Consider the following 15411-nt stretch of genomic DNA (forward strand, 5'->3'; position numbering starts at 1 on the left):
CTACACTGTAAAAAATTGTTGTAAAAAAACAGCCAAAATCTGACAGTAACATACTGTTTTCCATTAAAACAGTAATGTTCTGTAGAAAACAATGCATTATGGGCAATATTTTTCAGTTTAAGAAATTGCTGTTAATTTACAGCCAATTTTTAACAGTACTCTACTGTATTTAAGTAATACGGTTTTTTGCTGTTTGCAGTGCATTATGGGCTGTGTTAAATACAGTACAATGCAGTATTTTTATATATATATTATTTTTTTTTAATTGGGTGTACAACTGCAGTACAAGTTTGGTCAAAGTGCGTTATGTTTTGTCAGTTTGGTTAATTTGCAATTTTCTAGCATCCAAAATAATTTTCAGTCAGGTAGCCTACTTGTGATGACATTTTTTACAAACGTCATTTGTAAAGCACTTTTTCACGAAGAGGAAAGTTCAAGGACATCTGCTTTACATCGCCATTCGCCATCCGAAGTCCTTCAACTGCACTGACCTGCATCTGCATCTGTACCTACACGGTAATTAAAAGCATTTTCTTATATTCCTCACCAGTATTTTATTCAGGTATTATTACCAGAAGTAATGTTATGACATCGATGCTCAGCAAGCTGTCGAGCTAGTGAGTGTATGGTTTTAAAATGGCCCTTCAGTGCTGAAATGTGAACATTTCATACATATTTACACACATTTACAGTCACGAGGTTGTAAAACGTCTCTTCACCGCTAAAATGTGTGAATAATTCAAACATATACACGCATTTTAGTCACCAGGTTTTATCAAGTTTGTTTTAGATCATCTCTAAACTAAGACGTCGTTGTTAAACTGGCCAGTTAACAATCTGTTGCTCATTGTTAATGTCTTCAAATTCCACAGAAAATCACTAAACAAACTTGATGTATGAAATGTTGATTATTTAAAGTTAGTTTAAAGGTGACATATGTTTAAAATGAGAATAGTTTTGGTGTTTAATATCCACAGCAAAAACATATATTTTGATAAATTGATTTGCGATTAGAAATTTAGGTGCAAAGATTGATACGGGTTGTAACCAAAATCAGCCATTATACTTGTCTTTTTTCTGACGTATTTTAACGCCAGAACGCCGTTTTGTTTTTGCGCACACAAAAAGTATTCTTGTCGCTTCATAACATTAAAGCTGAACCACTGTAGTCACGCTGACTATTTTAACTATGTCTTTACTAACTTTCTGGGCCTTTAAAAGTGCAATGACTTTGCTGCCTATGTGCGGTTCAGATACCTCTCAGATTTCATCAAAAATATCTTAATTTGTGTTCGAAGATGAGCGAAGGTCTTATGGGTATGGAGCGACATGAGAGTGAGTAATTAATGACTGAAATTTCATTTTTGGGTGAACTAACCCTTTAAAAACCTCTTTAAAAATGTCTGTTCCCTACAGGTGTGTGCCACTGCAGCTGACATTGAGACAACCCTGACTGTACCCGCAAGTCCTCGCCTGATTCTACTTGGTATACATTTCATTGATTGACATATTACATTTCTATTTTTCTTTGAATGTACAGATGTTTATGCAAGGTGAGATGCATGTTGCTATTACTTGAATTTTCAGGTGGAACTGGGCAAGTCACTTTTGGGCGCTGGATGATCACGCTTGAGGGTCGTGTCATATCTGAAGGCATCACATCAACCTTTTTGACGGGACTTGCTGCTGTATTTGCAATATACTATATGCTTAACCTCCAATATCAAGAAGCAGCCTGTACTCTGGAATTCATTTAGAGGTGAGACTGCTTGAATTTCCTTTTCATCATTATAGCTTTTCTTGAGTTATAATTGCTAAAACCTGCATCACCAGAAACCATTACTTTGCCTAAAGGGTTAGTTTGCATTTATACCAAGATGGTATTTCCTATTTTGAGTAAATACCTGTGAGCGATACCATCTTATGTTAAAAACCATCTTATGTTGCTTATTGTGGCTTGCAAAGTTTTTGTTACCTGACCCCATGTTCCGCTACTATTTGTTTGCCCAACATTTAACCCGCTGACTAGGAGATTTCTGATCACAGGCCTGCCTTAGTTAATGTCAGGCTTGTGATCAAAAATCTCCCTGCCAGCTAGGTAATTGCTGGGCAAAATGAGTAACAGAACAGGGGTCGAATAACAAAAACTTTGCAAGCCACAACACAACAAAAACATTAAAAGAACAATACAAATGAAATACATGAGCTGCTTTATGCCTTTGTCTGATCGCACTGCATCTTTATTTATATTTATTTATTTTTTATGCTAGATTATTACTGCAGTGGAGCTGATTTTCAAATCACACTGCTTATAAGCTTGAATAGAGGCATAATACTGTCTCCTGTGCATAGTAATACACTTGTAATTTTTAACAAGTAAATTACTTCCAAGATATTGAAAAACAGGCAGCAAAATTTGACAAAATACCTCATGATGTCAGTACTAGTTATTAACATAATGTGCAAAACCCAAACTACCCTTTTAAGCTTACAAGGTGTCTCTTATAGTTTTTCATTCAGTCTCTGACGCTTGTAATTGCAGGTGCTTCATTGGCATCAATCCCGAAAAAGGCACAAAGGCCACCCGGGGAAAGGTTGTCCCGAAAAAATTCTTAAGAATTTTACAGTCCACAGTGAATGCACATGTCTCCACACTATTGAAGAACCTAATCGACTTTCAGTGGGACTTCATATAGGTCAGTGAGCTCTCCTCTTGTTTCTGTCTGTGTTGTTTTGACAGACTGATGTTTCCACATTAAACCACAAAGTTCATTTAAAAAAAGTAAAAGTGTGCTAAAAAGAACAAAAGCAATACAACCTTTAAAAAATGATTCAGGAGAGTAAAGGAATGAAAATCTAAAAAATTAAATGCTATCAAATCAATAGACCAGTGGTTCTCAAATCTGTCCTGGAGAACCACCAGCCCTGCACATTTTGCATGTCTCCCTAATCGATCACACCTGATTCAACTCATCAGCTCATTAGTAGAGAATGCAATACCTGAAGTGTGTCAGATATAGGGAGACATACAAAATGTGCAGTGCTGGGGTACTCTAGGACAGGTTTGAGAACCACTGAATTAGACCAACAACAGTTGATTCTATTGTAGCTGAACATTTGTCTGGGTGTTAGTTATTCAGTTTCATTACCATCTATACAAAAGGTAACATCTTAGGAATAATTTTGTGCTGTAATATAAACATGGACCATTCAGTGAATTTGAACAGTAGAAATGTGTAAAAAAAATTAAATAGTCAGTGTTATGGAAAAATGAGTTGACTTGAGACATGCAGGAAGCGTTTTGTTAGTCAACACTATCAGCAATCTCCTTGTTATCTGGGTTGTGCTCTACATTGACAATTCTAGAGTTATTTTGATAAAATATTTTGTTTGCTGATGTTTTACAGGGGTACCAGTTGGAATACCTCAGGAGACAACATGCAGCCAGGTCGTCATGGTTAAGTGGGTGTAAAATGACAAAGTCATTCACCTAGGACTAGAACTCTTTTAAAAGGTACACGAGCCTCCTCACTGGAATGTTTAAAAAAGTGCTGAAAAAACCCTGAACAAATGTTTTTTTTTCACTAAAATGTTTCACTAAATTTGTTGCATGTTAGTGCAGATCCAAAAATGTTCAAAAAATGTTAAATGTTTAATGTGTTTGACCTCAGGTTGTCATGTTTGGAACTTATTTTATGTTTGTGTCTGTTATTTATTTTTTATTGCCATTTGTTTTTTTTTTTTTTTTTTTTTTTTTTTTTTTTGTTAGCCAAAATCTGTTTTCTTCTGTTTTTTTTTTTTACCTTTTTTAGTTTTGAATCCTTGTTAAATTGTTGACTGCTCTTCTAAATAAAACTTTATTTTGATATATATCCTTTAAGTGTTTGCTTTTTTATATCTTTCAATATAATGTATTTTAAGTAGATGTGTGTAGCCCACAGAACAATAATGTTCGACTGAAAAATCTAATTACAACATCATTGGTTACTTTAAATTCACTCTTTACAAAGGCATAAAATAGCATTAGATTTAAAAATAAATCTAAAAAAGATTAGAAATAAATTAAGTAATGAATCTCCAGTCCAATTATTTCTATCCATTTTATGCCTTTGTACAATAAAGAGTGAATTAAAAGTAACCATAATGATGTTGTAAATTGAAATAATCACAGAAATGTACTGCATTTAATTATTACAGAAAAAAGCTGTTAAATAATTTAAAGTATGAATACTGTAGAATTACAGTAGATTGCTGGCGACTCTGCTGCCAGTATTTTACTGTAAATTAAAAAAATAAAGGTTTAACTGGTTAATTTGGTTCAGGTCATCTCCGCTGGTAGATGTTGTAACTAAATCAGGCTGCAAACAGCATCTTTCTACACTGATGTACTGTTGTATCTGACGTCAGCCAATCATAACAGTGGCCATTTACTTTCAAGCCTTAAAGAAACCTTCCCTTAAATAACAATTTAAGACCAAGGGGCAAAATGAGGATTGAAAATATTTTTGATTATGCATATGTTTTTGTGCACGTGTTAAAACCTTCATTAACATTATAAGTAAAAAATCTTAAAATAATAAAAAAATCCATGCCATGACCCCTTTAAGAGATTTAATTATTAGTCTGCTTCATTCTAAGTAAGTGTAAGCCATTCTCAAAAATATGAATATAAAAGCAGTCTGTATTTTCTCAGGTGATTTGCGGTTGTTGTCACTGTGTGCTCTGAGTGTATTCTATGAGGCACTGATCAGAATGCAATGCACTGTGAGGTTTCTCAGTCGATATATGGACAAAGGCATCCAGCTATTGTTGTAGCTGACTAAAAGTGACAGTCTTTATCACAGTATATTTTCTGACTCATTCTGTGATAAGAATCCACATCAGATCACAAAAGGAAGTTCTTTCAAACACTCAGTTGATGCGGTTGTTGTCACTGTGTAATATATCTAAAATATGAGGCACTAATCAGAATGCAACACACTCAGTAGCGGAGCTAGAGTTTTATACATGGGGTGGCCAAAGCTAATTCAGGGGGTCTATGGACCATGACACAAAATCAGTGTATAACTCCAACCTGGCATTAAAAAAAAAGCATGAATAAATCCTACGATTGCTGATTACTTCACATTACCACACATTAGCTACATTCCTACCGTAACTTCAAATGTTAGTTTATTGAAACTTATTTCTCTTAATTCTATCACCTCATTAACCAGTGGCTGGAGTGAGAATTATTCATGAATAATTAACAAGTCTGTGATTAACACTACCAGACAAAAGTTTTAGAACAGTAAAATTTATAATGTTTTTTAATTCTCTTCTGCTCACCAAGCCTGCATTTATTTGATCCAAAATACAGCAAAAGTGGTAATATTGTGAAATATTTTTATTATTTAAAATGTATTTTATATTTTAATGTATATATTTTAAAATGTAATTTATTCCTGTGATTTCAAAGCTGAATTTTTAGCTCAAAAAACATTATTATTATTATTATTATTGTTGTTGTTGTTGTTGAAAACAGTTGAGTAGAATTTTTTTAGGTTTCTTTGATGAATAGAAAGTTCAGAAGAACATAATTTATCTGAAATAGAAATCTTTTTGTAACATTATAAATGTCTTTATCATCACTTTTGATTTAAATCATCCTTGCTAAATAAAAGTATTAATTTCTATAACCCCCCCCCCCAAAAAAAAAGAAATACAATAAATATTTATACTGACTTTCATATAACTGCTAATAAATGCTAATATTTTGATCTTTGTATTCATTAAAAGAATCCTGAAAAAAATTTACTCAACTGTTTTAAATATTTATAATAATAATGATGTTTTTTATTATATATATTTTTTTGATGTAAAAAATGTTTGTTGAGCAGCAAATCAGAATATTAGAATGATTTCTGAAGGATCATGTGACACTGAAGACTGGAGAAATGATGCTGAAAATTCAGCTTTGATCACAGGAATAAATTACATTTTAAAATATATTCAAATAAAGCAGTTATTTTAAATAGTAAACATATTTTACAATATTACTGCTTTTGCTGCATTTTGGATCAAATAAATGCAGGTTTGGTGAGCAGAAGAGAATTCTTTAAAAACATTAAAAATCTTATTGTTCAAAAACTTTTGACTGGTAATGTACACTTTGTTTTTTCTATTTTTTTCTAAACTAAACTATACAGGGAACCCTATTGTTAAAGTTAAAGTAGCAATTGGTTTACATACAAGTTCATATTAGACCATTTTTATAATAACGTTATATCTATTGATTTTTATTAATTATAATAAAAAAGAGCAATTATGAGTAAATATTTAAATGTAATTTTTGCTAAATTCTCTCTATTTTTCTCATAGGTTTATGGACACTGGGTGGATTTTCTGTTGTTATGTGACAATGTTTTCTAGCTGCTGTCAAATGGCCTAAAAATATATAGTTTTCTCTGTATATTATCTACACTCTTAATAAAAATAAAGGTGCTTAACATACTAAACCCTCTGGGGTCGACAAACGCATATATGCGTTTTGAGGCAGATTTTCCTTTATAAGGCCGAAATGAGCTTGAATTACTCTGCCATTTTTGATCGTACAGATAAGAGCAATACACCATTCGAATCTGTAAGGGGTCTACTTTTATTTGTATACACTCATAATGACAACTAAACTTTGTGCTTTTGAAGAATAAAGAAAACAAACAGGGTGCGCTCTCTGTCTTCTCCGTCTCCGCGAACTGTTTTTAGAAACGCGTCACTAAAATGAACTGTAACTCAGCAAATACTTCACACAGAGACACGAGAAATATATCTATAGAAAGCTTGACATGTCTACTGTTACATGAAGTAAGTCTTATCGAAAACAAATATTCTGTGATAAAGTAATCCGTATGAAACCAAGGACATGTCCAGTTTTTCCGTCTGGTCTCATTATCTCTAATTAGGTCACGCCCACGCGCTGCTCGCGCTATTATTATTACAAACCTCCACGCGAGCCACGCGGCATGTAAACGCCCACACCACTGTAAACAAAGCAGCAACGCCTTCATCTCGGATACTTTTCAGTTTTGGAAGAACACGCTGTGAGGAATAAGTCTTGTATTTACCTCAGAAACGCGCTGAGAGGAAAAATAGTTATATTTACCTCAGAAACGCTGAGAGGAAAAAGCCTTGTATTTACCGCCAGAAGACGCGCTGAGAGGAAAAAGCTTTGTTTACTTCACAAACCGAACGCGAGCTGCGGAGGAGGAGATCTTTTATACCGAGTAAGTAATGTTTCTTATTGGCATTCGATAATGTGTTGTTGTGACAAAGTTGAACGCAATTAATAGTTGAACTTTTCCCAAACTATAACAGAATAAAATGTGTGAAATCGAGTGCAACATTTTGAAAATGTTGCACGATGTGAGGATAGTTATATGTTCTATGCTTTATTTATTTTGAATAGTAACAATATGTAGGCCTATATATTATAATAAATATAATGTACTGTTTTTGCTGTACTTTGGATCAAATGAATGCAGGCTTGGTGAGCTGAAGACACTTCTTAAAAAACAACAACAACACCAAAATTTACTAATCTTACTGTTTAAATAATTTGACTGGTAGTGTATGTATTGTCACCATGTTTGCTTTGTCTTTGTCCGTTCATTGTGTTGCTCACGTCTGTTTTGTGTTTTCTCATGCAGTTTCTGCTGTCTCCTGTTTTCCTGGGTTCCAGTTTCCTGCCACTGTTTTGGATATTTTGGATATTGCACCCACAATGTCTTGACTCTTCTGTTGTTTATTTGTTTGTTTGTTCCTAATAAACTGTTTAACTGCACTCGCAAGTGAATCTCAAGTTATTTTATGTGATAGTTATATGTATACACATTTCTTTTTTCCTCACATTCTTTCTTGTAACTCTTCTCTCTCAGTCACACACCTGACTCAATGGCTCATTATGGAGCTCATTATGCGGGCCTTTGTCTTCTCAGGTGTGAGTCACAGCATTATCCAGGATAGTTCACGCCCTCTCGCATAGAGCCTTTCCACTCAAAAGGTGACTTAGAAAATTTAAATCAATATATTGTTTTCTCTGAATGAGTGAGTTAGATTATTTTCAGATCATTTTGAAGCAAATATTCTAGGCTACAAGATCCAGTTCTCAAAAGTCTTGTGAACAAATGTTCTGTATGTGTTTTAGGGCCTTATTTACTTTAACATTTTAGTATAAACGTTGTTTTCTCAAAAACACAATCACGTACGTACATGCTGCTCACGTATGATTGTAGCCCAGTTTGTGCTGAATACAGTGTTTTTAGACTTTAGCCATTAAAATGTTTATAAGTAACTGAAAAAAGCACAAATGTCAGGGCATGTCAAAACTTCTCCGGGGCCCCAAAACACCCTCAGACCCCAGAGGGTTAAAAGGTTCTTCACAGCGATGCCACAGAAGAACCATTTTTGGTTCCATAAAGAACCATTCAGTCAAAGGTTATTTAAAGAACCATCTATTTCTTACCTTTTTATGATCTGAAGAACCTTCTGTCACCACAAATAACCTTTTGTGAGTTCTTCAGATGTTAAAGGTTCTTTATGGAACCATTTAGACAAAAATGTTCTTCTATGGCATCGTGAAGCACCTACACAAGAGTGTATGATAGAAACATTTATTTTAATATTAAAATGACAATTTTAATCATTTAAATACTTTCATAAGCATGTAGTGTATGGATGGGTGACTGAACAATTCACAAAGTCAGTCAGGGAAAGTTGTTCTCATCATATTGTAGTTTGATTGATGCATATCTGATATTTTTACTGTAGGCTCCATCTATCGCTTGATGTTTAGTGACATCATTGTGTGATCAGAGAAAGCTGAAGTCATACGGTCAGTATCGGCCACTGCTTCATAATCATTTGACATTTATATGAAAAGTTAAAATCTACTGACAAAAAACCAACAACATTTAATTGGTCTGAACACATAACTTACTTCAGTTAACAGTGGCTTCATTAAACTCAGCTTGAAGTAGGATGTTTGTAATAGATTCTGTTATGTTCATAGAGACTCACCTCAGCTGTGAGATGTAGGGCAGACACTGGAGGAATCCCTTCACTTCACTCTCTTCATCTGTCCAGTCTCTCAGCTCTACTGGTTTCTTCTCTGTTTGGAGTTTCAGCACTTCTAGGAGGATGGAGCTCTTTCTCTCTGAGAGGTTTATTCTCCAGACTGCAGGAGCTGACTGATAAATTGGCTGTAATGCTGGAAGGACACTCCTGCCTGTTTGAGTCTCATAGTCCTTCACATGTGAACACAGATCCAGCAGGAAATCACCCTGATAAATCTGATACTGAAGATGACCTAAATCATCCTCATTAAAAGGGAAAGATGTGTAGCTGCACACAGATGTTAATAGTTCAGTGTAATTTTCTCCTTTATTTGCATCAAACTCTGACGCTGAAACAATCAGTTTCAGTAGAAACACAACAGCTTCTCTCTTGAAGTTATAAATGTCAAACCTGTGGAGACACAAATAATTATCACTTCAATGTTTAATGTACAGTATGAACAAAAATACTGCAGGTGACAAATTAAACCATTTTAAAACATTCAATCACAGTTTGTATCTTAGTTCTAGTGGCCGGTTGTGTCGAGTGGTGTGTTGTAAATACAATCCTAAAGTGAATAAATAATAAAGTGTTTTGTATTGGTTCAATCTTTTGAAATGACATGTTAACATACTGTGTGCTGCATGAAGCTGCTACAATAGAAACATGAACACAATCATGTTAATCTTTCTTTTAAATATAATCATAAGATAAACAAGTCTTTTATTGAGGTTATTTTTTTTATGTCTTGTAAAAATTAGTCTGACGTTGAGTGTGCCAGATCCCATTTTTTGTGGCGTTGTGCATAGCATTTTTGTGACTTTGCTTGCGGCACTCAGTTTGAGTTTGTCCAATATAATTGCTTACATTTACAAAATGAGCCTACAATAGCAGAAATAAACCTTTTTAATGAAAGTAAATCTCAATATTTAATGAAAATGATAATTCATAATGAAATGAAAATGTTTAATGAAATCAGACATACTTTTTAAGGGATTGTTGTTTAATTTAGTTTTATACACATCCTCATATAAAAAATGTTGTGCTGAGTATACGTAAGGAATAATTGACGACGGGCCGTTGGATTATTGGAAAAATAATGCACACCCGAGGTGGTGATGCATGATTCAACGGCCCCGTAGTATAAATTATTATATTTAATATACTAATTTATCTCAATAAATTAGAATGTCGTGGAAAAGTTCATTTATTTCAGTAATTCAAATCAAATTGTGAAACTCGTGTATTAAATAAATTCAATGCACACAGACTGAAGTAGTTTAAGTCTTTGGTTCTTTTAATTGTGATGATTTTGGCTCACATTTAACAAAAACCCACCAATTCACCATCTCATCAAATTAGAATATGGTGACATGCCAATCAGCTAATCAACTCAAAACACCTGCAAAGGTTTCCTGAGCCTTCAAAATGGTCTCTTAGTTTGGTTCACTAGGCTACACAATCATGGGGAAGACTGCTGATCTGACAGTTGTCCAGAACACAATCATTGGCACCCTTCACAAGGAGGGTAAGCCACAAACATTCATTGCCAAAGAAGCTGGCTGTTCACAGAGTGCTGTATCCAAGCATGTTAACAGAAAGTTGAGTAGAAGGAAAAAGTGTGGAAGAAAAAGATGCACAACCAACCAATCAAGCAAAATCGACATCCTCTTCCGGGTCTGTAAGTATTCGTCTGGTCTGTCCGGCGATGCTTATGTAGCCTGTGGAGAAGCTGCCTCTACCTTGCGCTACGGCGTTACTGCAGGTTCTTCAGGCTAAAAGCACTGAGGGACATGCACGAGGGTGGTCACGATCCAGAAGTTCTGAAAGAGCTTTGTACCGCTACTGACCTCGCGCTACGAGCGATGAAGGTCACTGCGCGGTCTCTGGGTCATGCGATGTCCACACTTGTGGTCCAGGAGCGCCATCTCTGGCTGTGTCTGGTTGACAAAGGGACGCCAACAAAGTTCGGTTCCTCAAGGTACCTGTGTCCCAGACTGGCCTCTTCGGCGACGCAGTCGAGAATGTGTCCCAGCAGTTCTCGGCTGCACAGGAGCATACTGAGGCGATCCAACATGTCCTGCCCCGGCGGGCAGCTGCTGCCTTCACCCGTCCACCGGCTGCAGGGCCCCAGCCTGCTCGTCGCCGAGGGCGGCCCCCTGCGTCAGCCTCCGCTCCCGCACCGCATCCGCAGCAGCCTCCAGAAGCGGCACTGTGGAGCTGGGCGTAGGCAGGCCGCCCTGGACCCCGTCAAACCTGGCCAAGAGGCCCGGGACGGGCGACCCAGAGAGAGAGGGAACTGCTTCGGGAGATGGTGGATGCACCTCTCCCTCCCCCAGAGGAGGGCCGGGTGGAGAAATCTTTTGTTTCAAAAAAAAAAAAAAAAAAAAACCTCGACAAGAGGCGGTTGTCTCTGTCTCTGGGTCCCAAAAGGGCATGGAGAGTTATGGACAGACCAATACCGTACCACACTCATCCCCCTCTCTCGCCAGTGAGCAGCTGTGGGCGGTTCGAGAGTGCGACCAATCGTACTACTCACGCACCCTCTGCCAGAACGCAGGTTGGTGTTGCACACACACTGACCCTGCTTCGGATCGGCAACAAGACGCCTGAGCCGGGTCCCTGTGTTCCCCTTCGCTGCCCCACCGCGGGTACGTCGGTGGCTCCGTCGGTGCCACTTGTGCGGGTTCTGGGAGCCTGGCTAGCGCTTCCCAGTCCGTCTCATTGGCTCCGTCAGACCATCAGACTCGGCTATGCGAATCAGTTCGCCCGGCGTCCTCCCAAGTTCAGGGGCGTCCACTTCAGTGAAGGTAGCAGATGCTCTTGTCTTGCGTGCAGAGATCGCACTCCTGCTGGCGAAGGATGCAATAGAGCCGGTCCCTCCAGCCGATATGAGGACGGGATTTTACAGCCCTTACTTCATTGTACCCAAGAAAGGCGGTGGGTTGAGACCAATCTTGGATCTGCGCGTCTTGAACAGGGCCCTTCACAAACTTCCGTTCAAGATGCTCAAGCAGAAACGCATCTTCGGGTGCGTCCGTCCCAGAGATTGGTTTGCAGCGATCGACCTGAAGGACACGTACTTCCATGTGTCGATCCTTCCGCACCACAGGCCATTCCTGCGGTTTGCATTCAAGGGACAGGCATATCAGTACAAGGTTCTGCCCTTCGGGCTGTCCCTGTCGCCCCTTGTCTTCACAAAAGTTACGGAAGCAGCCCTTGTTCCCCTGAGAGAACAGAGTGTTCGCATTCTCAACTACCTCGACGACTGGCTCATACTGGCTCAGTCTTCGGGTCAACTGGGAAAAGAGCAAACTCTCCCTGATGCAGAGGATCTCTTTTCTCGGTATGGAGTTGGATTCGGTCAACCAGACAGCACGCCTCACACAAGAACGTGCTCAGTCGGTGTTGAACTGCTTGAATACATTCAAGAGCAGAACGGCGGTCCCACTGAAACAATTTCAAAGGCTCCTGGGGCATATGGCAGCTGCAGCGGCAGTCACACCGCTGGGGCTGCTTCATATGAGACTGCTTCAACACTGGCTCCATGGCCGAGTCCTGAGGTGGGTGTGGCAACTCACCGGGTCCGAGTCACACCGGCCTGCCGCCAAACCTTCACCCCGTGGTCAGACCTCTTGTTTCTCCGGGCAGGAGTGCCCCTAGAACAGGTCTCCAGGCATGCTGTGGTTTACACGGATGCCTTCACCACCGGCTGGGGGGCCACGTTCGACGGGCATGCAGTGTCGGAGGTTTGGACGGGCCCCCAACTGCACTGGCACATCAATTGCCTAGAGTTGCTGGCAGTACACCTGGCCTTGAATTGCCTCAAGAGGTCGCTTCGGGCCATTCACATTCCGGGCTTGCTCAACCGGGCAGCCCACGAGCTGTCACGAGCTGCGCTCCCCGGAGAGTGGAGACTTCATCCCCAGACGGTCCAGCTGATTTGGAGGCGTTTCGGACTCACTCAGGTAGACCTGTTTGCTTCTCTAGAGACCTCTCATTGCCAGTTGTTTTACTCCCTGACCAAGGGAACACTCGGCACGGACGCACTGGCACACAGCTGGCTGCGGGGCCTTCGCAAGTATGCGTTTCCCCCAGTGAGCCTTCTCGCACAGACACTGTGCAAGATCAGGGAGGACGAGGAGCAGGTCCTGCTCGTGGCACCGTACTGGCCCACTCGGACTTGGTTCCCGGAACTGATGCTCCTCGTGACAGCCCCTCCTTGACAGATTCCTCTGAGGAAGGATCTACTGACTCAGAGACAGGGCACCTTATGGCACCCGCGTCCAGACCTCTGGAAACTTCATGTCTGGTCCCTGGACGGGATGCGTAGGTTCTAGGTGACCTACCCCAGGAGGTAGTTGACACCATCACTTCGGCGAGAGCGCCATCTACAAGACATGCTTACGCCTTGAAGTGGAACCTGTTCGTCGAATGGTGTTCTTCTCACCAAGAAGACCCCCGGAAGTGCCCGATCAGTCGTGCTGTCCTTCCTGCAGCAAGGGTTGGAGCGAAGGCTGTCTCCCTCCACCTTTAAAGTCTATGTGGCTGCGATTGCTGCCAACCACGACCCCATGGAAGGGAAGTCGGTGGGGAAGCATGACTTGGTCATCAGGTTCCTTAGGGGGGCGAGAAGGTTAAATCCCCCACTGCCCCCCTCTATATCCTCTTGGGACCTGTCTCTAGTGCTCACAGCACTACAGCAGGGCCCATTCGACCCTTTGCAGACAGTCGAGCTGAAGTTTCTTTCAATGAAGACTCTGCTTCGTGCCTAGAGTTAGGCCAGCGGATGCCCAGGTAACCCTGAGGCCCCGGCCTGGCTATGTGCCCAAGGTTCCCATTACTCCCTTCAGGGACCAGGTGGTGAGCCTGCAAGCGCTGCCCTCGGAGGAGGCAGACCCAGCCCTAGCTTTGCTTGGCCCGTCCAGGCATTGAGATGCTACGTTGACAGGACGCAAAGCTTCAGGACCTCAGACCAGCTCTTTGTTTGTCACGGAGGCCGGCAGAAGGGGAATGCCGTCTCTAAGCAGAGGATGGCCCACTGGATAGTGGACGCCATCACCCTGGCTTATCAGCAGGGTGTGCCCTGCCCGTTCAGGTTGAGAGCTCACTCTACTAGAAGTGTTGCATCCTTCTGGCTCGTGGCGCCTCGCTGGCAGACATTTGTAGAGCTGCAGGCTGGGCAACCCTTAACACGTTCGCTAGATTCTATAGCTTCCATGTGGAACCGGTTTCCTCCTCTGTTCTCACCTCAAACGGGTAGAAACACTGAGAGGCCCCGGTTTCGGGTCGGCTTGCTAAAACTGCTCCAGAGAGTCCGTTGGTAGACCCTGTCGAGCTCCTCCGTCCCCTCGGTAGCCAGACGTGGCGGAACGTCTGGAGCCAGGCCCTCACTCGATGAATCCGTGAGAACCGGTAGAGGGCTGGGTTCCATATGTAGAGACCTAATTGGATCCCATATGTGTAAGTCCACGGTATAGCCTCAGAGCCCGTGTTTCCCCGGCAGACTTCCTGCCATTACCCAAGAGGCTACAGTCACCTCTAATCCTCCATATTCACCTAAACGGTTGTTATATGTGTAAGTGCTTTTGAACCTCCTTCGGGAAGGTTGGGCTTCCGCAGCGTTCCTGTTCCAAGTGGAACGGTACGTTTTCCCAGTGTTATCCAGTCTTACTGAGTGGGTAGTGCCATAGCAACAGTAGCTGGTCTTCTTGTGGTGAGCCCTGACCTACGCCAAAAAGTAGGGGCGCAGGAGGCTTCCACAAGACACTGGAAGGGGCAGTGTCCGTGGCCCTTTGGTAGGGATCCCAATTCGTCAGTCACCCGACGTGACTCGGAGTGACCGACTGAAAGGGAACGTCTCGGTTACGTATTTAACCCTCGTTCCCTGAAGGAGGGAACGGAGACGTCACGTCCTGTCGCCACGGCTGCTGTACCACCGCTGAGCGGCCGGGTCACCGGCTTGGCTCCTCAGCGAAAACCTGAATATGCGCTGCACCTGCTGCCTACTTATACTCACGCTGTGATCAGCGGCAGCTGGATGCAATAATCGCATGCCAATGTGCATTGGCTCGTTTAGTTACACTCGAAGTGGATTGGTCTCTCTAAGCGAGATCCCAATTCGTCGGTCACCCGACGTGACGTCTCTGTTCCCTCCTTCAGGGAACGAGGGTTACATACGTAACCGAGACATTATTCTAATTACTAAAGTTCTATCACCATATAATATTCAATTATCATAATATTATATTATAATGCTTGACTGACTGATACTAAGTGTCAATAGATAAATAGTGTAGATTAATGTACAATGTTGTATAA

At 40.8% G+C, this 15411-nt stretch overlaps 1 protein-coding gene across 1 annotated transcript in view; it reads right to left on the bottom strand.

The window, feature by feature from the left end:
- The window catches only part of si:ch211-281l24.3 (uncharacterized), a 65916-nt gene that overhangs the window by 37608 nt on the left and 12897 nt on the right, over positions 1-15411 (bottom strand). Inside the window, 1 exon segment of the mRNA XM_058799250.1 lies at positions 9055-9501. Within this exon segment, the coding sequence (XP_058655233.1) occupies positions 9055-9501 (447 nt within the window).

This window comes from Onychostoma macrolepis, chromosome 15, assembly GCF_012432095.1.
Source record: "Onychostoma macrolepis isolate SWU-2019 chromosome 15, ASM1243209v1, whole genome shotgun sequence".
Classification (NCBI taxonomy): domain Eukaryota; kingdom Metazoa; phylum Chordata; class Actinopteri; order Cypriniformes; family Cyprinidae; genus Onychostoma; species Onychostoma macrolepis.